This window comes from Carassius carassius, chromosome 19 (assembly GCF_963082965.1).
Source record: "Carassius carassius chromosome 19, fCarCar2.1, whole genome shotgun sequence".
Taxonomy (NCBI): domain Eukaryota; kingdom Metazoa; phylum Chordata; class Actinopteri; order Cypriniformes; family Cyprinidae; genus Carassius; species Carassius carassius.
In genome coordinates this window covers 17,202,213-17,225,562 of record NC_081773.1, presented here as the reverse complement: position 1 = coordinate 17,225,562, position 23,350 = coordinate 17,202,213, and the positions used below count along the sequence as shown (strand labels likewise).

Genomic DNA, 23,350 nt, shown 5'->3' with positions numbered 1-23,350 from the left:
GTCAGACACTAAACACCATGACAGACGCAAGAGTTTTGGAGAGCAGTCACATCAAACATCACACACAACGCACAATGAGCTTATATACCAGATTTAAAAAGGGAAGGGGATACGACAAATGTGGGATACAAGAGCTCATCTGGTATTGGATTAGCAAGAATATCTGGAGTTGAATAAGTCCATATATTTGAGCTCACAGCAGAAAGGGGACTTAACTAGGGTGGAATATGATGTGGTCAGTTACATTAGATGAAAATGGGGTTTAAGCATTACATTTCATACGCTTCAATTGTTTCGCATCAATGATGGGATTGTATAAGTTGGAAATGAAGAAGTATACTGGAAGCGTTAATGGGATCAGAGCCACACTCAAGTAAACCCTTGTGGAGCTTCCACTACCGAGCTGATGTGCTTCTGATTCTCTTTGACCCGCTTCATCTCGGGGAGGTCCGGTATGGCTGTACCTTGACTCATCGATTTCTTGTATTTTATCTACCCAAGGATTAATTCAAGGATTCGACATATCAAATAAACAACACAAACATGAACCAAAACAGCTAGAGAACGGACACCCACAAAGATGACATACACAACAATATAAGCTCTGTTCCAAATCCTTAGTTTAGCTGCCTTCTAAAATTGTATCATAAGTGCCCAAAAGTGGAGAATTTGTACATTTTCACATAGACAGCTCTACACAAATAGCATCAAATTCCATAAAGGTGCCAAAACAGCTTTCAGGTCAGGAGATACTTTCTAGAATAGGCAGCTTGTTAGGTTTGGGAGCAAAGCAATTGTGCTTAAGGTATCGATAATGTTGTTGATAAACTGCAAGGTTTTGTAAAATGAATAAATAAATAAAAATCAATTGAAATGTATGGGTTGGTACCTAATTATTACATGAAAGAGTTGCTAATTATTAGCCTACATCTAAATAAAAAATTAAGTATTACTGAGGCTTTTAACAGAATAATGTGGGACAGGATTTTGTCACATGAGCTAGATGAGAGTTATAAATATTGTTAGAAATGATGGATTTAATGCAGTAATTTATTCCTAGGGTCAGTAGAGGGACTAGTATAAACAGACGGAGGCTAAAAGGTTTTCTTAGATGACGGAGAGACGAGGAACAGGGAATGTTTTATGGCTGGGATAGAGGGTCACACTGCAGTGTACCGTGCTAATATTTTGCTGATTGCGTTAAACTCTCTCCATCTCTGGGGTTTCTGAAATAGCTGTTCCTACTCCCAAATCTTGCTTGTATTGGATCTTTAAGCATGTAGAGGCAATGGGGCAAAAAAGGTAAAAATGTCAATAATCTTCAAATATTAATGTGTAAAAAAAAATGCAATACTGTTGAAATAAAACACAAAACACATGAAAATAAAAGTATAGAAAAAGAACATTAATCTCTAGTAAAATAAATAAATAAAATGTGGTAGAGCAATTATATATGGTATGAGATATGAACACCACTGTTCAAAAGTTTAGAGTCTGGTAAATTTTTTAGAATTTCATTCAGCAAGAATGCATTAAATTGTTCAGCCAAGACATATATAATGTTACAAAATATTTCAAATTCAAATAAATGCTGATGCTTTAAACATTTTATTCATTAAAACAATTGGGAAAAAATATGTTACAATAGAAAACTGTTAATTTCAATTGTAATATTTCATAATATTACTGGTTTTACTGTATTTTTCACAAATGCAAACAAATGCAGTCTTTGTGAATATAACAGAAGCCTTTTAAACAGTAGTCTATGAACATAAAATAAAACAGTAGAGAGGGACGTTTGGGTTATTTAGGGATGTTTATCCTTAAAAACTGAAGATTAAAGAACATTAAAGAATGAGAGAATAAATTTGTCTAAACAAGGAGTCTTCTTCAAAGAGAAAAACGCTCCCGAGCTGATGTTCTTCTGAGTTTCCTGTACACGCTTCACCTCAGGGAGGTCGGCTACAGATATGCCTTGACTTAGTGAATTCCTGGATTTAATCTAATACACACTTCATTCCATTAAGAACATGGACCAGTTTTAAACAATGCAACACTAGTCAAGTCTTGAGACCAGTGTCAAATGAAGATGGATTAATGTATGGACTGTGTTATTTAATGTTATTTAAAATGATGAGAGGAAGTGCCAATTCATTTCAACTCAGTGAAACATTAAAATTATAGCTTGATATTAGATGGAATATATTAGAATGAATGTTTGTGTTTGATATTACTTTTCTTAGGATACTGACGGAATTTTGACTAAAATCAGGAGGCATTTATGGGACACTCCAACAGGAAGCAGGGTGAATGATGGAGTCACACCGCAGTGTACCGTGCTAATAGCCTCCTGATTGTGTTTAACCCTCTTCATCTCAGGGGTTTCAGATATGGCTTTTCCTTGACCAAGCTCCTCCTTGTATTTGGTCTTTGGTATTGTACAAGCATAAGGAGGCATTAACATTTGTTTTTTGTTATCCCTTGGGATAGGTAGTTTTCATTTGTTTTGTCTGAGGACACTTCAGAATTTGCCCTTGCAACATAAAAACAGACTAAACATGGGAGAAAAGGACAAACAAAGAAACAGAAAGATTTCAAACACACGTCAATGAAGACAAATACGAACCAGAAACTGAAGTAAGATGTAAAATATGTAAAAAGTAAGGTTGTAAAATGGTTAGAGATATTGTTTAGGATGAAGAAAGGTCAACAGCATCAAATTTGTTGATTACCGTTAGTTAATGACTATATTAGACTTAGGTCTGTTTAGGATATCTATATTTACATGATATAAAAAGTGTTAACAAGAAATGTTAACTTGTGGTTGCAGTACAGAAAAAAAGAAAAAGGTGTTGTAAAGCAAGAAATGGAAAAAGTTTGAGGTTAGAATGTAGGAAGAAAATTATACTCATTGGGCAGTAGGTACCGAGCTGAAATTCTTTGTATTTTCTTTAACACGAAGCATTTCAGGGGTGTCCTTTAATGCTGAAACTTTGCCCTTACTGTTTTTAAGGTCAATCTTGTACTGAAGCTAAAAAGAGAAGAGCACAAAGGCAGTCAAAAATGACACAAAAATGTAGCAAGAGAACACAGTGCAACCAAAAATGTTCAGAATCATCTAGAGAGAATTGCGATGTAGACAACTACTGTAACTAAGCCAGCATAAGAAATGTAAGGCTACTCTTTTCATATCTGCCTCTCATTTATATTTCTCATAGACAAACAGGAAACACAGGGACCAAAGACAACAAAGGATACAAATATTACATATAAGCGAAGATGAATAAAACAGGAACATAATATGGACCGGCTCAAACCCTTGAAGAAACACTTACAGTGCTGAAGTTCTTCTGGTTCTCACGCACTCTTTGCATCTCAGGAGTGTCCAACACAGGCACATAGTGTGACATGGTCTTTTCAGCCTCCTCCTTGTACTTTTTCTGTAGGATGAAATACAAAAATGGCAATACTGCATTGAGATTACACTTAAACAATCAATATCTGTTATAATACTTATATAATATAATACTTAATACTAATATAATACACTGGATAATAGCTTTAGGACTTTTCACTTTCCACACATAAGGTAAAAAACCTGTAAAAAAAAGCCTAAAACAACCAAAAAGCTTTTTTTTTTTCATTTTCAACCAATAGTTAGTGAAAATAATGGTGATAACCTTCAGAAACTGTTCGTGTACAAAAGACGTCAAGCTGAAAAAATATATATACCGTTATCAAACGGTGTCTACTATGTGAATCCCTGATTTGTGTGAATTTGTAATTTTCTGCCAACACGCATGCAATAAACATTAAAACCCTCATACCTGGCTCACGATGTTCCTGATCTGCTGAGCGTGGAGGATGTCAGGGGTGTCAATGACTGTGGTGTATGTGGCTCTGTCATGCTCAGCACTCTGCTTGTACTTGGCCTGGAAAACAAATCCATGTATCAATTAATGTTGAAATGTTGATGCTGATAGGTGAAGGAATCACCTCACAACTCAGGGAAACATTTAAATGATGGGTTGAAGATCATTTGTGTACCTGACTGAGGATATCTGTGGCATTCTTTGCCCTCAAGAAGTCTGGAGTGTCATTAGCCAAAGCCAACATGCCCTTTCCTTTGATATCTTGCTCCAATGATTTCTTGTACTCTCTCTGCAGGAAATGGACAGACATTATCATACTCATGTGACCAAGTGCATATGTTTGTGTTTATCAGTGATATTTACATTCACACCAAATATCATTCCTGTGGGCTACAATCACTATAAAAAGCAGCATAAAAACGGCAAAGAATAAGAGGATATTAACATCAAAGGTGTAAACAAAAAAAAATTAAGTAAGGGAGGTCATTTAGAACTGAAAGACAAATTGACATTTAGTGGGAGTTCTTTGTGCTTTACCAAACTTGGTTAGATGGCAAACCAAAGGGAAACTCCATTAGCTTGATTAGTTTTCTCATTAGCAAGAGGCAAATGGACTATTTTCTGCCTGCTAAGTATGTTGAGGAGGAAATGGTGTTGTTGCAGAGGACTGCAGGTAAGATAATTCAGCTGAGCTTTAGCCATCCTACCTCACACAGAATCTGAGTAGCATTCTTTGCTCTCAGTAACTCAGGAGTTTCCTCCAGCACTGTAAGACCTTTACCCTTCACTCCTTCCTCTAGATCCCTCTTGTACTCTTTCTACAAGGCGGAGAAGAACTGAAAGACTGCAGACACATAGCACACACAGACATAGACACAGTACTGTGCAGTACTGTGCTCACAGACATTTCTTTCAACGTCACCAAGCATTTGCTCTAGTTTTGAGATAAAGCTTCACATCCAGAATATAATCAAGGTGCATGTTGTCCAGACACCATTAAAGTAACTGAGTACAATCTACACCGAGCAAATGCATTGCTGAGTTTGGAAAGCAACCTGATATAGACATAAACAATGCTTAACAGAAATTTCACAGGCAAGAATATTGGCAAAAACATTCTGAGACTCTTTAACATGTACATTCTTTTCGAAGCAGCATTCAAATGATTTTGAAGTCAAACTAAGATCTAACACCGTTCAAATAAAATAAAATAATATAATTAAATAGTATCATGCACATGCTCAGGGTGATCAAGATCTAAAGAGGTTATTTTAAAATAAAATAGATTTAATGTAAGTTTAAAAAAAAATCATCACAAAAAATTTGACAAACCTTGATACCTGTTATCAGGTAGGTGTCCCCACACCTTTTGATCAATGCATTTTAATGACATTTCTAGTCAGTCATGAGAAATCATAAACAATTATTTTAAAGAGATTGCAAAATTATGCATTACGAGCCGAGCATAACTTGACTTTTCATGTCTATGTCTTGACACGTCCATGATTTTTTGGAACTTTGTTAATTTCCTTGCCTTGAATCACAATTTCAGAAAACCTGGAAATCCTGCCCTTTAATTAAATGTCCTAATATCTCCAGGTTTTCCATTACTGTGGGAACCTTGTGAACACGAACATCAGAAGAAAACACAAACACACACACACACACACACACACACATAGATGTTGGAAGGGGAAGGGAATTACTGAGAGTGTATTACAGTGGAAGGATGCTTCATGCATACTAACTATAACCTACTCAGGTGTAATAGAAACTTCAAAGACACTCATGGAAGGATTATAACGTGTATGTGGTCTTAGTATTATTACCAGAATGGAAGAAAGAATATATAAGGACTTTGTTACCTCGCTAACAATTTTCGTAGCGTGTCTGACATGCATCATGGCAGGGGTGACCTCCAACCCAGAGAGGTTCTTTCCTTTCATTGTCATCTCAAAGTCCTTCTTATACTCTTTCTATCCACCGCAAAGATAGAAGAGTGAGAGATACATGAAGCTTCTGGAATACGAGTCCATGGTCACACTGGTTCCTCAGTCAGTGACATTTTTACAGTTTATAATGTTTTGAGTATCTTGACATTCACTTAAACTGCTTTCTCCCTTTCAGTGTGTTGTATGTACAGTGAAACCGCTATAAAACTATAAACACATGACACACCTAAATGCTTACCATATATCCATGGGTCCTGGTTGGAAATTGTGGTGTCTCAATTACTTACCAGCATTGAAATATTTTGTATCCACACAAAAGCACAGTATTTGAATTTCACTTAGCATTCCTCATTTATTCACACTGGGTTACAAAAAAATACTTGAGCAATGTATGCTGTTATTTGTTTTGCACTGAATACAATAAGCTTGGGCAGCAGTATTTACCTGACTCTGCATATGTTGAGCCTCCTTAGCAGTTACGTAAGTAGGAGTCTCGAAATCCAGCATGGCTTTGCCTCTTTCTCTCTCATATTTCTCCTTATATTTCACCTGTATTCAACAAAAGCCCAAAGGTGAGGAACATGCAAATAGAAAAAAAGTTATTGGTTAAGCAAATAATGCTTATAAAGCAAACACCAAAGCTTTGTTTGCATACTGAATCTTTTTGTTCAGTCTGTGCTGTATTTTTATTTTTTTTATTGGATGTCACTCTGCCATATTATGTTTCTAAGCACTAAGACTGAGAATAGAGTTTGCTGTAGGATTAAGAGTGTGGAAAATTCATTAAAATACAATGGATGTTTATGGTGTTTTTACAGTATAAAATGTCTGTGTTTTTAATGACGAAGTGACGTGTTTTTGCAGCTTTGTTATTACATAATGTACAAATGAGTCCTTGTAAAGCAGTTTTACAGGACAAACCAACCCAAACAAATGAAATGTAAATGATAACGAGATCTATTATAGCTGCATGACACTGACTAGCCTGATGAAATGAAATAAACAGGTCCAGTATGTGTAGAATCAGTCTTGGTTTCACACACAGAGAAGCAGGTGACGTCAGCTGCAGAAAGCTCTAGAACTATATGTGACTTACTTGACTCTGCAGCTCTGAGGCCTCTTTGTGGTGAAGCTGCTCAGGTGTGTCGGATATCATATGGTAGTGACCCCTACTTTCCTCAAACTTCTTCTTGTACTGGTACTAAAGAGGAACGGCCAATAAAGCAGCTCAATAAAACAAAATGGAAATCCAGTGCTTCATCTCTCCCATGTTAAGAAGGCCAAAAATGACCAAAAAAAGGAAAAGTGGGGACAAAAAAAGAGAAAAGAACGGCTGTCATGTTCACAAAACATGAAGGAGGCCGTACCTGTATATAGACATAATGACACTGATAATGTAATGAGCAAAAAATTAAATATTCTAATATCAAAATTGCTAACCTAACCTACTTCTCCTAGAGCATTCAAACTACATAAACCAGCACAGACCAACAGACTGTTCTTATTTAGGGCATTATATCTTTTCTAATTCATCAGATGAACAGTATGTTTTACCTTTAGCAGGGCATACAATTCCCAAAAGATCTCTTAGACTTCCTTTGATAATGCATGAAGTAATTCCTTCTAGAGTTTTTAAGCTGTTTTCATCAAACTTGACACTGTCCTTCATCCTGTTTTGACTCATTAGGCTTTGTAACCACCTGACAATGCTCTAACAACCAACCAGAATGACCAATCAACTGTCTAGTAACTGCCTACCAAGCACCCATAATGCTCAAGCAGAACACATTAGCTATGGAAGCCTATAAAACAGATGTCCATCTAAACTTCAAATCTCTCTTTGACACGTCCAAGTATTCAGTCTTAATATCCTTAAAACTTATTTTCAATCAAACCCTTACATATTTTTTTTCAAACTGTAAGTAAACTGGGGTATTCAGCCTAAGACTTGTAACTCAAAACTTCAAACAGCCCAAGGTTTTAAAATACATATGTCCTAAATAACCCTATTTTAAGGTTATCCATAACAATAACCTTTTCAAATCGTTTTTTAAATGTTCAGATAAAACTGTGTCAAGCAAACATTCAAGGTCTGCTTTGGTAAGCTTTCCTTTTCTAGTTTATATGGACACATTAAAATGGAAATCAAAAATGTAGATAGAAAAAAGGCATCCAGAGAAAAATTTAGCAGGGAATGTTGTTATGGGAAAAATTAGATGTTAGAGCGCTCATAAGCACTAGGTATGTTAATAAAAAGAAGAAGAAGAAAGAATAGCTCTAGGGTCACGTGCGAGCAAAAGTGGAGATAAGTTAAAATCGAATGCTAGTAGTAGTATGTTTAAAATCGGATGACGAGGGTCACTACCAAATGATAGCCTGGAATGAGTAAATAGTTTCAAATGGGAGCTTTCTATAAGGATGAAAGATGGATCTTGTGATATTACATGAAGATGTGATATTTGACTGTTACAGAGTGTGAGATAAAGCAGTTTTGATGAGAGGGAAATGAAGCCGGCTGTAGAGCTCTTACATCACTGGCCAGCTTGCTAGTGCTCATGCCGTGCTGCATGGACAGAGACTCTGCCATGTCCGTAACTGGTTTGTGAATCTTCTTCAGGTCCCCTTTGTACTTCACCTGCATGATAGATATATGCAAAAATTCACCATAATATGAAACACTGTCAACATGATATGGGACTGGTAAAAAAAATGTTCATTCAAATTTTTCTTTTAAGATTGAAGCACCTCGCTTGCAAGATCATTGGCATCCTTCAGAGTCTGATAAATCTTGCTGTTCTTCAAATCATACTGTGGTCTCTTTCCTTTCATCTCCTTGTCAAACTTCTCCTTGTACTTCAGCTTTTGAGAGAGGACAGTGAGATTGTTAGTTGCTGGTAGTGTTGTATTATCTCCATCTCTGAGCCAAAATGCTTGCAAAAGCACAGTCATGAGTATTAAATTAATCGTTCCATGCAGTCATCAGTGGAAAGAAAGTGACACTAAAAAGAGTCTCGTTACAATAGGGTTTCAGTTGGTTCTAATACAGTATGATTCAGATCATGTTCACACTGTACTAGCCCTAAATGGGAAGACCAACATAAAGTTCAGAGCATTCAAAAGCATCACATCAACATATACTATTTGTGGTATTAAAGCTGAAGTGTGTGATTTCTGTCACTAGCATCACTGAACCAACAGAGTGCAATAGTGCCCGTCCATTTTCATCAGCAGCCTTGCTTCTGGAAAGATTTTTTACGTTTTATTTTCCAATAGGAATTAAAAAAAAAAAAACTTGTGGTCCTACGGTATGTGTGAGTGAGTGGGTGCACAACGGAAAATCCTGCTCCAAACTAACACAAAATATATATTTTTTTGTGTTCGAAGATAAATAAAAGTCTTATGGATGGAAGTTTTATGAAAATGAAAGGTGGGTAAATGAAAGAATTACATTTTTTGGGTAAACCATCCCAAAAAAAATGGCCTACTTAAAGAAAAACGACACAATTCAGCTTTAACTAAAGGAAAGGTAGTAAAAAGGTTGAATCTTATCCCAGAGATTCTGAAAAACTCCAGATCTGTGGAGGAATCAAATTTGTGACATCAAGCAAAGAGAGTAACATGAGGAGTGTGTAGACCAAATGATCATTTTCAATACTACAAAATAAAATCAGTCTTCAATTGTGGTAAGTGCGTTTCTAGTCTCTTAAACATAGCAATCACATGAATGATTTAGCATTGATTTTAATCATGTATGTAATATAACACAATAGAGTTGCTTATATTGAATCTGCACACTCCTCAATACGACAGCATGTCAAAGGAATGCAACAGAAAACTGGACACCAGTTCTGACAATTTGAGATATAAAAGATAAAACAATTTTGCATGCCAGACAAATAAAATGACAAAGAAATGTTGGCAAAAATGCTTCTGGTGAGAAAAAAACTCTGACAAAACTGTGAGTGCTGGCCTATAAGCCTATGCTTGGCAACAAGGCAATGCATGACAAACACAAAAAGAGACAAAATGAGCAACAAAAAGACAATGAAATGGGTGGAAATGTAAAATTGAATGGGCAGAACCACTGAAAACCAACAAAAAAAACTTGTCTACAGGATGTCCACAGGACCCAAAAATCTTATCAAATTGAGTGCCACTGGAGTTCACCAACTAGGTGACTCAGAGGGAAAGAGAACATAGACATCAGACAGACAGAAAAGTGCAAATGTAGCCCCCAGGGGCCAGGGACCCTTCTTACATCACTAGTCACGGCACTCATTTTCTTTATGTGACGCATCTGAGGAGTGTCAAATGAGGCAGCACCATGGAGGGATGGCTTTTCCTCCACCTAAAAAGTGCAGTGAAATGGCAGGGTAACATCAATGAGATGGGACAGAAGAGTGAAAATGAATTTATGAATGAACAGATGGATGGATTATAGAGAAAGGAAAGAATCAGGTGGATATACATGAATAAATACAGCGCAGAGAGAGAAAAGTGAGCAGATGAGGATGGCACAGATTACAAGAGACACTCAGAGCTCACATAGACAATGATAGCATTAATGCTGATGGGCATCAGAAGCACTGCTGAGGCATTTGAATCTAGTACAGTTATTTTTGAGTACTACCACATAATAAAGACATGCAGCTTCCATGATGGTGAAGGTGAAAGGAAATCACTGTCAAAATACATATCCAGCAATTTCAAACAAAAGCCCTGTGCTCCTTGGGGATAAATACAATTAAAGTCTGCGGATTGCATCGTGTCTAGTGTGGAGTTGCGAACGGTATTACCTGACTGGTCAGTTTGGACACCTCAGTGGCCAGGGTGATATCAGGACGGCCGAGCAGCGTTCCACCACGGCTGGCCTCCTGGCGAGCCTTATCACGGTATCCGATCTACAAGAACAGTTTTTGCAACCATTACTACCTACTAGTACACCAATACATGCTTTTTGTCAAGACTTTACTAAGGAGGATTGCATAGAAAAAGCAACAGTTCACTCAAAAATAAAAACTCTATCATGATTTATTTACTCCAATGTGATTAAAAACACATAAGACTTTAGTTCTTATTTGAAACACAAATATTTTAGGGTAACCTGAGAGGTTTCTTACCCTCCATTTAAAAAGTCAATTACCCTTTAAAAACTTTTAATTTTTTCATTTTAAAAAGTACATATAGTCCAGGTGATATGTGAAAATAATGTTCACTTTTTCATAAAAGCATGAATGTTCAGATACTGTGATTTCCTTCTCATATTGCTGATTTCACCATTAACTCTTCAACTGAAAAGTTTATGTTGCTGTATATTGTATCACTGTAATCCTTGACCATCAAAACATAGGGGTAGACATCACCTTTTCTTGGTTATGGCGGAAAGTAAAATGGTCGCCATGGCAACAACAAGGTGTTTTTGCAATGGCTCCATTTCTGAAAATGTTCAGGGCCCTAACCTGTGTAATTGTACCAAGTTTCATGCTTTTATGAAAAAGTGAACATATCATCTCAAATTTTGCACATATCCCCTGGACTAATAAAGAGTAAAAATAATTCATATGAATTGAGCTCTTAATTCAAGTCTTTAGGAAAGATACAATCATTTTATATAATAACAGATTTAATGTATGTTTTTAATCACATATAAACATGACGTAAACATAAATCATGTCACTTTGTGTGCAAGAACCAATAAGGTTTGTTCCTTGGGTGTCAAGCAAGCATAGCTGAGCTGCCGTTGACTATATATAGATGTTTTAAATATAGGTGAATGACAGTTTCATGTGTTTGGAAGGACATAAGGCTGAGTAAGTGAACAGAATTTAAACTGTCCCTTTAAAGTGACCCTCACCTCACTGACGAGTTTAGCAGCTTGAGTGGCTTTCCTGATGTCTGGGCGGTCAGCAACCGAAGTGTACGTCAGCTTGGCTTTAGCCTCCTGCTTATAGGCAAACTATACAAAAAGAGACGTGGGATTTACAATGTTCTCTGTCTGAGACTATTATTTGAGGTTGATACTTCGATACTAGTTCCTTACATTGCTTTGGTTCTTGGCCACTTCCATGGCATGTTGCACCTCAGGAGGAGCAATCATTTGGTTATAATTAGACTTGCCTTTCTCCTTCTCAAACTTCTCCTTGTACAATTTCTGTGAAAAGATTATGTGAGATTATGATTGGTGATCTCAATTGCTACAAATGAGATTTATTGTAATAAAGGGGTAAAAACTGAGTATTTAGACTTACAGCACTTGTGATTTTGGCAACCTCTTTGCTGTGGGCAGTGTCGCGGGTTTCAGCAAGAGTTGTGAAGACACCTGACTGGTGATCCTTTTTGCTGGCCTCCTTGTATCTGATCTGCAGAAAAAGTTGCAAAACATGAATTTTCTAAAATATTTTACGGTGCTTTAATGAATCTACATGCATTACAACATTACATTGTGCCTTACCTCAGACACAAGTTTAGCCACTGATTTAGCATGAAGGATTTGAGGAGTGTCATGGACAGCAATGTACTGGCCTTTGTCCTTCTCATACTTCTCTTTGTATTTCACCTGAAGAACAGTGACATTTTTATTAGTTTAACTAACCACATTTTGTATGTTGATTCTCAAAAATGGAAAATGTCTATGGAAAATGGCACTCACATCGCTGGCAAGCTCAGTGTTCTGCTTAGCCAGAATGGTGCATTTATCATCAGCAATAGAAATAACACAGCCCTTCATCATTTCCTTATCGTACTTGTACTCAACCTGTGGATTACAAACAAATCAATTAATTAATCATTATTTTTTTTCTCTATAACTGAAACCGTGGTAGAAAGTAGAATGGCACGAACATCACTCTGCTGGAAGCTGTTCTTCGCAGCATGGATGAAATCAGGTCTGTCCACAGTCCAGATCCATTTGTTCTTGGTGGCCTCATACTTCTTCTTGTAGTCAAGCTACAAGGAGGAAAACACAAATAATGATATGCATAATGAGACACTGACTTGCAATTCAGTTTCACAGATGCTAAGTGCAGATCAATGCAGACTCACATTGCTGATGTTCTTGTAGGCTTCCTTGGCTGCACGAATGTCATGAGCGTCAGGTGCCATGTTGATGTGAGCCTTGTTTCTTTCATACACTTCCTTGTATTTCAGCTGGAAAAAACACAAAAGGTTGAAATTAATTATATACTGACATTAAAAACTTGGTTCCTTTCTGCAAACGTAATGAAATGTTAACCTACATTGCTGGAGATCTCCTTGACCTTCTTCATGTGCTGGCTCGAGGGAGTGTCATTTCCAAGAGTGTAACTTGTCGCTTTGGTCTTGTTGTGTTCCATCTTATAAATGATCTAAATAAGAGAACAGATGAATGCATTCACATACAATGACTGGAGTAATTCTCAAGTGGAATTAGGAACATCTATATGCATGTACAAATGCTTTCCACATTATGGAAGGCAGATGGTGATGATACTCACATCGCTGGCCTGCTTGCTGCGCTTGGCAACTTGGTAATCAGGGGTATCCAGCACTGCGGTGAACTTTGTCTTGGCACGTTCATACTGCTCTCTGTACTTCCACTACGGGAAGTGATGGACAAGAAATGATAGTCAGAGAAAGCACATTTCCAAATCTTTATTAAGTTATTAAAAGTTACGGAAAGTTGTATAATAACTGCCAATATCATTCATTAAAATGGAAGGGTTTATCATGACAGACTTAATTTAAGCTGAAACTTGCCTTACACAAAATTCATCCAGTTGAAAGCATGCAAAAATTACTTATGGATACTAGGATATACAGCAGTCCATAAAGATGCACACAAACTTACATGCAATATGCAGTGAGACAAAAGATGAAAGTGAAAAGCAGCCTCAGGCAACAGTATACACAAAGACACTGACAAGTTCAAGCTACCGTAAAATGTCTTCATCTCTATGATCATTCTTCTGCAAACTTTTGAACATGGCATATCTTCTCTGAATGTATTTTTTCTTTTATTGATGCTTTTGTTTATATAAAAAAATCACATTAAACATTGGCATTTTGACTAAATGTATTTTAAGGCAAAACTATTTATTTTAATATATTAATTAATTAATTTAACTGATGCATCATTGTTTCTTTTTCATTGTAAAATAATAACCTGATTCAAAGAAACTAGAGGAAAACACCACCATGATACCTTTAAGTAGGGGAGACAAGGCTAATTGTCACACTTTTTACTCCACTGAATACAGTTTAAGGTAAAACGTGTGACGTCTTGCACCCACAAAATGTGATGGTTGCCCTGACCTGACATTTATGAAAACATCCTTATCTTAAAATAGCTTAACTTTCAGTTAAAATCTACCTCTTATATATAGCTGACTTTGCATGAATGCCAGCTTGGTAATACTGTCATAGTGCCAGTCTCTTCTACATTCACTCTGTATACTGAACAACTGTTTTACCTGTTTTTTTTCGAGCAAAATGAATGAAGTTATGGAAAGTGAACAGTGGATGTGTTTTAAAAGCAGGGTATGGTAGAAATCCAAACTAGTTATAGTTAAAGGCTGCATATGACTATCAAAAGTGAAGTTAGGGGTGCATTGATGAAAAGATGAGACTTTAATGGGGAATGGAGACTCACTAACTATAAGGCAGATGTTACCTTACTCCACATGCCAGAGTTGTACATCGCAACAAGAATGTCAGGACGGAGCAGCTCATTGCAGCCACTCTTAAGTAACTCCTTGGCCTTGAATTTATATTTTCCCTGTCCATTGAGAAAACACACAGATGCACATATCATGCCACGAGTGAAGACAGAGAGGGAAATTGGCTCCTGAAGTCCATGTAGAGTTGCTCAGTTCCAAACTGTGTACTCCAGATAAGGGATTTCAAAACAGTAGCCATAACTCATGACCCAACACCCAAACTGTTCAGACGAAGCAGTATCTGGAGCACACAAATTTGGTCCAGAAGCAGACACCTAAATCAAGGGAGAGAAAGAGACACAATCGAGAGACACTAAAGCCATGCGACAGAGCCATCCAGTGGATCGGAGACGACCTCATGCTCGGGCCCCTGTGGCAGGCGATGGACCCGTAGTGGGCAGCTGGAGCAGGTGGCTTTACCTGACTCATCTTGCTGGCCTCCTTAGCCAAGATGTTTCTAGGATCATCTACAACTACGGTGTACTTATCCTTAGACTTCTCATAGCTGGCACGGTAGGACCTCTGCTCAGGATTTCAAAACAGGAGTTAAAGACAACTGCCTCGAGAGCAGTAAAGATGAGCACTCATTCAGAGGAGAAAATACATCATAACAGGTAAACTCAAAGTGAAATCTTAGTTAATATATGACTTAAAGGGGAAAAAAATACATTTGAACATAACAGACAATTTGAGAGGGTAATATACATGTTGTAATAGTTTACCTTTAAAGCTATACCCATTACAGAGGCAGTGGAAGAGAAACAGATTATGTTATGTAAGCATTCACTTTGTATTTTTCTTGCTTTTCTATTATTCTCATTGCCATTAATATACCATTGTATTATGAAATGTAGTCATGCGTTCATTGACTTACATCATTGATCAAAAGTGAAGCATTCTTGACAGCCTCAAAGAATGGTGTGTCACATGTGTATTTGAAGTTGGCTCTGTTCTTCTCATAAGATGCTTTGTAGAGTCTCTGTTAACAAAAACCAGTAGAAGAGAGTAAGTGGAGACTCTGTTACATACCATATTACTGATGAAATGTGTAGAAATGAGTAGAATTGTGTTTTTTCTTTACTTCGCTGTAGAGGGTTTTGTTGTGTTCAGCCTGCACCATCTCAGGTGTGTCCCACACGTAGCAACCGATGCCCTTGATCCAGTCCAGATCCTCTTTGTATTTGATCTAAAATGGATAAGAACATGTGAGAGTATTTAAACAGCAACATGAGTTTCTTTCAATGATGCCGTAAGCTGTCAAATCACAGAAACAAGAAGGACACTTTGTTATACTCACGTCACTGATGCAGTCCCTCACAATCCTGCTGTGGAAAAACTCAGGGCGGTCAGGGATAGACTTCCAGGTGCCCAAAGTGCTGATGTACTTCTCCCTGTATTTGACCTGTAAAAAAAGTGAGCGAGTGAGTGACAGGATTTCTTAAAAAAAAATCACATTTATGTCTTTAAGTCTTTAAGATTACTGACCTCACTGATGTCATCTCTGACCCTCTTGGCACAGAGAATATCCAGGGCGTCCTTGTCAGCATGGTAGTGACCCTTAGACAGCTCAAAGGTCTCCTTGTAGCGCAACTAAAGAGGAATGATGTTGATTTTTTAGAGGGGCTCTATTACTGATATCAAACAGTCCAATAAAGCAAGCAATAAGGCATCTGGTTGACTTACATCACTGGCATTGAGGTAGGCTTTCTTGGAACGAACCAGGATCGGTGTGTCATGGATGGCAGTATACTTGTGCTTCATCTTCTCATACTGTTCCTTGTACTTTTTCTAAAGATGATACGATAGAAGAATCACAGGCTTGTCTGCATGCAGACATGTTATTTAATACTTAAAAGATCTAAGTGTGGTGAAAAGATCAACTTACCTCACTGTACACCACTTTCATGGAACGGGCATGATCCAAGATGGGAGTGTGTGATTCTGGGGTGAAGAAGGCCCTCTCTTTGGATGCCAGATCAATGTACTTGAACTGTGTAGAGTCACAATATGTATGGTGAATATCTACTTTTCTCCAGTAATTTGAGAAAATCTACCAGGTAAGAAATTTTAATATTTCTTAAAAGTAATGGAATGCTGTTTTGCATTATATTTGTTGAAAGAAAAATATATAAAATAAATATTTCTGTGCCCATGACAATAAGACAATTTACAGTAGCTATTTTTCTGTGCTTGGGAATCGTTTTTGTCAGTTATGTTGGAAGGGTCAGACTGTCATTTGTAAAATTTACCATGAAACCATGATTTCTTAATTCTACACATTATAACAAGCCATTATTTACTTTTAATTTACTTTTAATTTACTTTTTAATTTAATTGCGCTGAAAGTGACTTACATGGTTAGTCAGACTCTGTGCCCACTTGGCTCTCGTAATTTCCAGGCCATCCACAGTAGTGGCACATTTTGTCTTTTCTTTATTGCCTTCAGCTCGGTACACAATCTGTGGAAGGGAAAAACAGATAAAGAGACATTTAAGAACGTGAATAGACTTTAAAACAGGAGTGCGATGTCAGGCCCGAGGCCGATATAAAATCACTCACATTACTCATGTGGGTCTTAAGTTCAGTCACACGCTTGTACTCCGGTGTGTCCAGGACTACACTGAAGTTGGAGAAGTTCTTCTTAGCATCAACCTCATATGATTTCTAGAAAAAAAAAAAATCCTGATTAGTACCAAAAATAATCAAAATGAACCATTATTAGTGAAATATGATCTGCATAATAAGCGAATGAATAATTACTTTGAACTTGGTGATCTCGCGGATTCTGACCATCTCAGGAGAGTCTGCCATAAAGCAGCCAATGCCTCTCAGCCAATGCAAATCCTCTTTATATTTTAGCTGCAGAAGATATAAACACAGTTAACATACCTGCAAATGTCAAGGCGGGAAATGCTATGCATGCATCTCTTGCAGTATGCCACAGTAAATTTAGGTGCATGTAGTACGGGTGACACCTACATCGCTGTTGAGCTCGTTGACATGGAAGCAATGCATCAGCTCTGGGGTGATGGGCAAGGGCAGAAGAGTTCCTCTGCTGTTGTAGTACTTCTCCTTATAGCACAGCTGTAGGAAAATGAACCATTATTAGGGCATCAAATAATTCTGTGGGTGTAGCATGTGAGACATAATGCATGTTTTATAATAAATACATACATCACTGATGGCTTGTTGAGTGGCCTTAACCTGCCGGATCTCAGGTGTGTCATACTCAGAGTGGATCTTGTCCTTTTCCTTCTCATATTTCTCACGATACAGTCGCTATGACAAAAAGAAACCTAGCTAATATCCCTGTTTGTGATAAAGTTTACATTTCAAAAGTGAAACGCGTTATATTTATCTTGGACTTACTTGGTTGGTGACCTTGTTAGTCTTTCTTACAGAGGCAAAGTTGATATCATCAGGACCTAGTTTGTAGCTCCTGGCTTTCATCAGCTCATAGGCTTCCTTGTACTTCATCTACAGACATTGGAACATCAGATGAGATGCATTCATAACATATAATCACTTTTTTTATTTTGTAAACTGAGGTGTTCTCATACATTGCTGGTGCTGATGTTGTTGGCCTTGGCCTGTTTGTTTAGGGGAGTGTCGTAGGGCAGAGAATAACCAGTGGGCATAAACATCTTATTGGCCTCTTTGTAGAAGTTCTGAAAAAAATAATGGAAGTGATGTGAAGCATATATCAACGGAGAGATCAGTATACATTCTTATGTATTGGTAAGAGGCATCATACGTTGCTCTGGATGTAGTTAGCTTGACGGGCCCTTTCAGTATCGACGGTCACAGCAGGAGCGGTGTTTTTACCCATGACGTTTGTGACGTAGTCATGACGGTAGTTAAGCTGTTGACAGAAACTATATTAATTAGAAGGTTCTGCTTCAATCAAATTGCAGTAAAAGCCCTTTAATGTAAGCTGATTCATGTTTTTCATGAGATACCTCGCTCAAGTTCTTAGCGCTCAGCTTGCAGGTTTCATAGACAGGGGTATCCGTGACCACAGTGTAGTTCTTGAAATGCTCGATTCCCTTAGCTCTGTAAAGATTCTGAAAGAGAACAGCACACAAGAAAAGAAGACATAATGAGAGAGGATGGAGAAGGAGGAGTAAACTGACAGAAAATGAAATAAGGCTTACTTCGCTCTGCAGCTTCATAGATTGCTTACAACGAAGAATCTCAGGAGTGTCCCAAGCATAGCAGCCAATACCCTTCAACCAATTGAGGTCATCTTTGTAGAAGATCTGAAATGAGATGCAATGTGAAGGCTACAGCTACCAAGAGACCTAAAACCAGTGAGCAATCTCACTTAAAACATTGGAACCTAACTTGCTTGGCATTTGCAAATGACAGTACACAAAAATTTGAAGCGTGTTTGGAGGTACAGGTATAACTCACGTCGCTCAGTTGCTCGTTGACCTTGCGGGCTTGCACGTAGACCTGCATGTCAGGCAGGCAGATCCACTGGTGCAGATATTTACGGTAGTTGACTCCGCTGACAGTCTTCTGAGTATTGCGTGCGGATATGATGTCGAGCATGTCGTGAGGTATGTGGATTTTTGCCTTAGTCTTCTCATATTTGTCTTTGTACAATCGCTAATGGAAAAAGTGTTACAAAGAAATTTCAATTATTTTGACATTTAGTAAGTTGCAAAACCGGACCTCAGCTGATGCTTTACTCACATCCAGAACCAGTTTTCCAGCTTTGATACATCTTGCAGTAGCAGGGTCATCCGCAAGACACTTAGGCAGGCTGTACAGGGTCTTGAACTTCTCATAATCTGCCTTGTATTTAACCTACAGGAACCAACGAAGGTGTAATGTCCAGTATGGTTAGGACAATCAGATTCTATGAAAGCAAAGAATTGGAGAAGAGACTGGTGAAGAGACTCACATTGCTCAGGACAACCTTCTGTTGTTTGGCATGGACTAAGGCATGGGAATCGTGAGGGATGCTGTAGCTCTTGGCCTTGATCTTGTCCCAAGCTGCAGAATAGGCTTTCTATATGTACACAAAGAGATTTCAGAAACTGGGACAACAAATTAAACCAGTAACTCAGGATTTTAGAGGTTTTCATGCAGGCTTACAGTGCTGTAGATCTCCTTCAGGTTAAAGCATCTTGCATAGTCACAGGTGTCCAGAACAGTGGTGTAAATGTGTTTCTCCTTATGATACGCCTCTCTGTAGTTCAACTGTGGATAAAACACAAAATACACAGCATATTACCAAGTGAACTCAAAAGTACTGTGCTCTTAATAATATTTAAGTATTTCAGTGAGCAATTCATGGGAGATTATGGGAGTTCTAACCTCGCTTGCCCAAGTGTGGCCCAGAACAGCAGTCACATATACAGGTGTGTCTGTCACAATGGAGTAGTTGTTCCATTCCTTCTTGCCTTCTGCTTTATATTTAATCTGTGTGGAAACAAACATTTAACCTTTAAACGGGTGGAAACATAATGTCTCTTCAACGTCAATGGCTAGATGAGTCGCAAAAATGTTACTCACATCACTCTGAAGCTCGTATGACTTCTTGGCACGCACAATCTCAGGAGTATCCCAGGCATAACAACCAACGCCCTTCATCCAGTTCAGGTCCTCTTTGTAGAACACCTGCCAGGAAGATATTAGTCAAATGAAGCCATCCAACAAACCCAACCCAGTTTAAATATCACTGTAATCATAACCTACATCACTCAAGATCTCATTGGCCTTGCGTGCACGGATGGAATCGCTCTGATCAGGGTGGCATGTCCACTGGTGCAGGTGAGTACGGTATAGAACATCGCTCAGGATTTCCTGGCATTTCTTGGCAACCACATGGCTGATCATATCAGCAGGAATGTGGAGCTTAGTTTTGGTTTCATTGTAGGCTTTGTGGTAGTCTCTCTGTAGGACAGATCAAAAAAGTCTGGTAAATGAGGAATTAAAATATAAACTCTTCAAGTGAATAAAGAATAGCAACCCTAGAACTAAGGCGTAGTAATAATAAAAACAACTCACCAGATTCTTCATTTTCTCCATTTGGCCAGAGCGAGCCACCTCAGGGAAGTCAACCATTGTTGAAGCCATGTAGTGTCCTTTGGCTTTCTCATGAGCATCAAGGTACTTATACTGCAGTATTTTAACACATGAAACAATTGTTTACATCACTTAAAAAAACTGTTTTTAACAGTGTTTGAAGCAAAATATATATATATATATATATTTTTTCTATCATTTTTGATACTTACATTACTGATCATGTCTCTGGTCCTCTTGGCTTGTTGTACTGATATATATTCATGATTCAGCTGGTAGCCAGTGGCTTTGCTCTTATCCCAGTTGGCTTTGTACAATTTCTAGAATAACAACAGCAAAAACATTCTAAATGGAATGTATCCCATAAATAAAACAGATACAAACAAAAAAGTCTGGAATGGGTATTGTTACCTCACTGATCATTTTTGCGAAATCTCTAGAGTGAGCCAGCTGTGGTGTATCCTCTGATCCAATGTAGTGGCCCTTCTCCAGGTTAAATGATTCTTTGTACTTCAGCTGATTAACAACAGAAATATTGAGGTAATAGATAAGTTAACCTCTTCACACCAGTTTTTCCCAACGAAAATGCCCAAATCTGTGACACACTTACATCACTGAGGTTAAAGGCGTTAACCTTTGCAAGAACAACCTCAGGGCGATCCACAACGTGGGTAAATTTGGCAAAGTTTTCCTTAGCATCCTTCTTGTAAAGTCTCTGCATGGGGAAAAGAAACAGGCATCGTTGTAAGATAACAGAGGTTTGTATTATAAGTGAGAATTTGTGGGGAAAAAAAACTGTTTTTTACCTCATTCATAATTTCCTGGGCTTTTCGGACTTTGACATGATCCACAGAATCAGCAGCCACCCATCCACAACCACGTAACCATTCCAGATCTGCTTTGTAGATGTTCTGGAGGAAGAGTATTTTATTAAATTCAAAGCATTCAAATCAGCTGACTTATAAAACAAACAAAACTTTACCTTCATTCTCATTTTTGAATAAACAGGAAGAATTTCGATTTAAAAACCTCTTTAACCAATACTTACGTCACTGGCTAAGTCATATGTTTTACGGGCCTGAATGACATCATTCTGATCAGGCAAGCATGTCCACTGGTGCAGGCGAGTTCTGTAGTTGTCATCATTGACTTGGATCTGGCACTTCTTTGCATGTTCAAATGCCAGCATGTCCACTGGAAGGTTGAACTTGGTCTTGGACTTGTTGAAGTCTTTCTTGTAGAGAGCATCACTGGCAATCCTAGCTGAGTTCAAGGCCAGCATGAGCAGAGGATCATCGTGGACGCTCAGGGCTCCAATGTGATGACCGACTTGCTTACGATAACCAGCCTTGTACTTGTACTGCAAAAAAGAGGATAATTTATATTTTATAATATATATAAAGTATATATTTAAAGTTAAATGGGTATAGGTATAGTTTTATATATTAACTTACATCACTCTGTACTTTAGAGGTCTGGATGCATTGTTTAATTGGAACTGCATCTCCGGGCATGAAGTATGATGTGGCCTTGGTCTTGTCCCAGTTTTTAGTGTAGAAGTGCTACAAGTGGTGTTTAAAATGGCCTTTCTGTTAGTACACACCTTTAAACAATCATTACAGAAAATATTTATTTCTAAAAAAGAAAATTGCATTACCGGGTGGTACATTTTGGAAACTTCCCTGGCTGTAGCCAAAACTGGAGAGTCTGTCAGTGTGTATTTAATCTTGTCCTGGTGCCAGGCTTCACGGTACTTAGCCTGAGAAGAAAAAATGAAAGGGATATTTAGAGAACAGTCATATATGAAAACCACACATTAAACTTATGTCGTAGGGGTGACAACATTTCAATGGAAAGAACATGATTTTGTCAACTAAATATTCTGTAATAGGTATGTTGTTTAATAGTAATAGTAAGAGCAATAGCAATGGTAATAGTAACTTTGAGAAGCACAAGGCTTATTATACTCACATTTACATTTAGTCATTTTGCAGATGCTTTTATCCAAAGCGACTTACAATTGGGGGATACATAAAGTGATTCTTCTTAAAGAGGCCAACAGACACAGGAAGTGCTTGTAAACATTTATACTTCTACTTTTGAAATAAACTTTTATTTGATTTAATTTCTTTGTTTCTTTTTTGTTTGGTTTTTTAATACTTTTAAAATGAGTTTATTTTGTATATGTAATGCACTTTGAATTACTGTAATGAAGCGCACTACTAATTAAAACTAAAATATTTATAGATTATGTAGAAATGATTAGACAGAGTAGACTGTGCTTTCATCCAAAGCAATTTACAATTTCAGGTTTGTTAAAAGCTAGATTAGGTAACAAATGCCTTGGTTTAAGGTTGCATTTAATCACATGTTTTAAGTGTGCCCTGAAATTCTCCTACTATACATTCAATATTACTAAGGAAATTAAATAATGGCTTGTAAACAAATATTTTATTTTATAATTTTAACATGTATGGAAACTGCTTAAAAATAACCTTATAATACTGTCTGATAATCTCTTTTCATGTAATTACAGTTTTGTATGACTGGATGATTGTGTAATATATGTCTTCTTGCTTACTTCATTGAGCACATCTGCAGCATTTTTAGAGCGAACAAAGTCAATGCTTTCAATTGGTGTTGTATATTTCTGCTCGTCCAGTTTCACACGGTAGCCTCTCTGTGAATCAGAAAAAAATCAAAAATCATTACATATGTGTATAATCGGTAGAAATAATTAAAGTACCTCTACTGGTAGAAATACTGGTAGAAGCAATTAAAATATACAGTGCCAAAT

At 37.5% G+C, this 23,350-nt stretch overlaps 1 protein-coding gene across 14 annotated transcripts in view; it reads right to left on the bottom strand.

Annotated features, from left to right (window-relative positions):
* LOC132095220 (nebulin-like) overlaps positions 1-23,350 on the bottom strand; it is a 61,468-nt gene that overhangs the window by 4,503 nt on the left and 33,615 nt on the right. For 9 of the 14 annotated variants that reach the window (XM_059500028.1, XM_059500031.1, XM_059500036.1 and 6 more), the window contains 51 exons: positions 23,135-23,233; positions 22,211-22,312; positions 22,008-22,115; positions 21,602-21,913; positions 21,360-21,464; positions 21,164-21,268; positions 20,965-21,069; positions 20,766-20,873; positions 20,536-20,646; positions 20,224-20,421; positions 20,041-20,145; positions 19,843-19,947; positions 19,621-19,725; positions 19,427-19,534; positions 19,216-19,329; positions 18,931-19,128; positions 18,672-18,776; positions 18,477-18,581; positions 18,272-18,379; positions 18,078-18,185; positions 17,887-17,994; positions 17,692-17,796; positions 17,497-17,601; positions 17,278-17,376; positions 17,077-17,181; positions 16,872-16,976; positions 16,403-16,507; positions 16,201-16,305; positions 16,003-16,107; positions 15,815-15,919; positions 15,599-15,703; positions 15,392-15,496; positions 14,938-15,039; positions 13,297-13,398; positions 13,060-13,167; positions 12,866-12,970; positions 12,665-12,769; positions 12,474-12,578; positions 12,276-12,380; positions 12,073-12,183; positions 11,865-11,975; positions 11,679-11,780; positions 10,621-10,725; positions 10,083-10,172; positions 8,570-8,683; positions 8,355-8,459; positions 6,921-7,025; positions 6,269-6,373; positions 4,048-4,161; positions 3,828-3,932; positions 3,336-3,440 (listed from right to left, as the gene is read on the bottom strand). In XM_059500028.1, the coding sequence (XP_059356011.1) occupies positions 3,336-3,440; positions 3,828-3,932; positions 4,048-4,161; positions 6,269-6,373; positions 6,921-7,025; positions 8,355-8,459; positions 8,570-8,683; positions 10,083-10,172; positions 10,621-10,725; positions 11,679-11,780; positions 11,865-11,975; positions 12,073-12,183; positions 12,276-12,380; positions 12,474-12,578; positions 12,665-12,769; positions 12,866-12,970; positions 13,060-13,167; positions 13,297-13,398; positions 14,938-15,039; positions 15,392-15,496; positions 15,599-15,703; positions 15,815-15,919; positions 16,003-16,107; positions 16,201-16,305; positions 16,403-16,507; positions 16,872-16,976; positions 17,077-17,181; positions 17,278-17,376; positions 17,497-17,601; positions 17,692-17,796; positions 17,887-17,994; positions 18,078-18,185; positions 18,272-18,379; positions 18,477-18,581; positions 18,672-18,776; positions 18,931-19,128; positions 19,216-19,329; positions 19,427-19,534; positions 19,621-19,725; positions 19,843-19,947; positions 20,041-20,145; positions 20,224-20,421; positions 20,536-20,646; positions 20,766-20,873; positions 20,965-21,069; positions 21,164-21,268; positions 21,360-21,464; positions 21,602-21,913; positions 22,008-22,115; positions 22,211-22,312; positions 23,135-23,233 (5,775 nt within the window). Of the gene's footprint in view, positions 1-1,927; positions 2,429-3,335; positions 3,441-3,827; positions 3,933-4,047; positions 4,162-6,268; positions 6,374-6,920; positions 7,026-8,354; positions 8,460-8,569; positions 8,684-10,082; positions 10,173-10,620; positions 10,726-11,678; positions 11,781-11,864; positions 11,976-12,072; positions 12,184-12,275; positions 12,381-12,473; positions 12,579-12,664; positions 12,770-12,865; positions 12,971-13,059; positions 13,168-13,296; positions 13,399-14,937; positions 15,040-15,391; positions 15,497-15,598; positions 15,704-15,814; positions 15,920-16,002; positions 16,108-16,200; positions 16,306-16,402; positions 16,508-16,871; positions 16,977-17,076; positions 17,182-17,277; positions 17,377-17,496; positions 17,602-17,691; positions 17,797-17,886; positions 17,995-18,077; positions 18,186-18,271; positions 18,380-18,476; positions 18,582-18,671; positions 18,777-18,930; positions 19,129-19,215; positions 19,330-19,426; positions 19,535-19,620; positions 19,726-19,842; positions 19,948-20,040; positions 20,146-20,223; positions 20,422-20,535; positions 20,647-20,765; positions 20,874-20,964; positions 21,070-21,163; positions 21,269-21,359; positions 21,465-21,601; positions 21,914-22,007; positions 22,116-22,210; positions 22,313-23,134; positions 23,234-23,350 lie in introns of those variants that run through there. The other 5 variants (XM_059500032.1, XM_059500030.1, XM_059500033.1 and 2 more) reach the window with 5 other exon arrangements.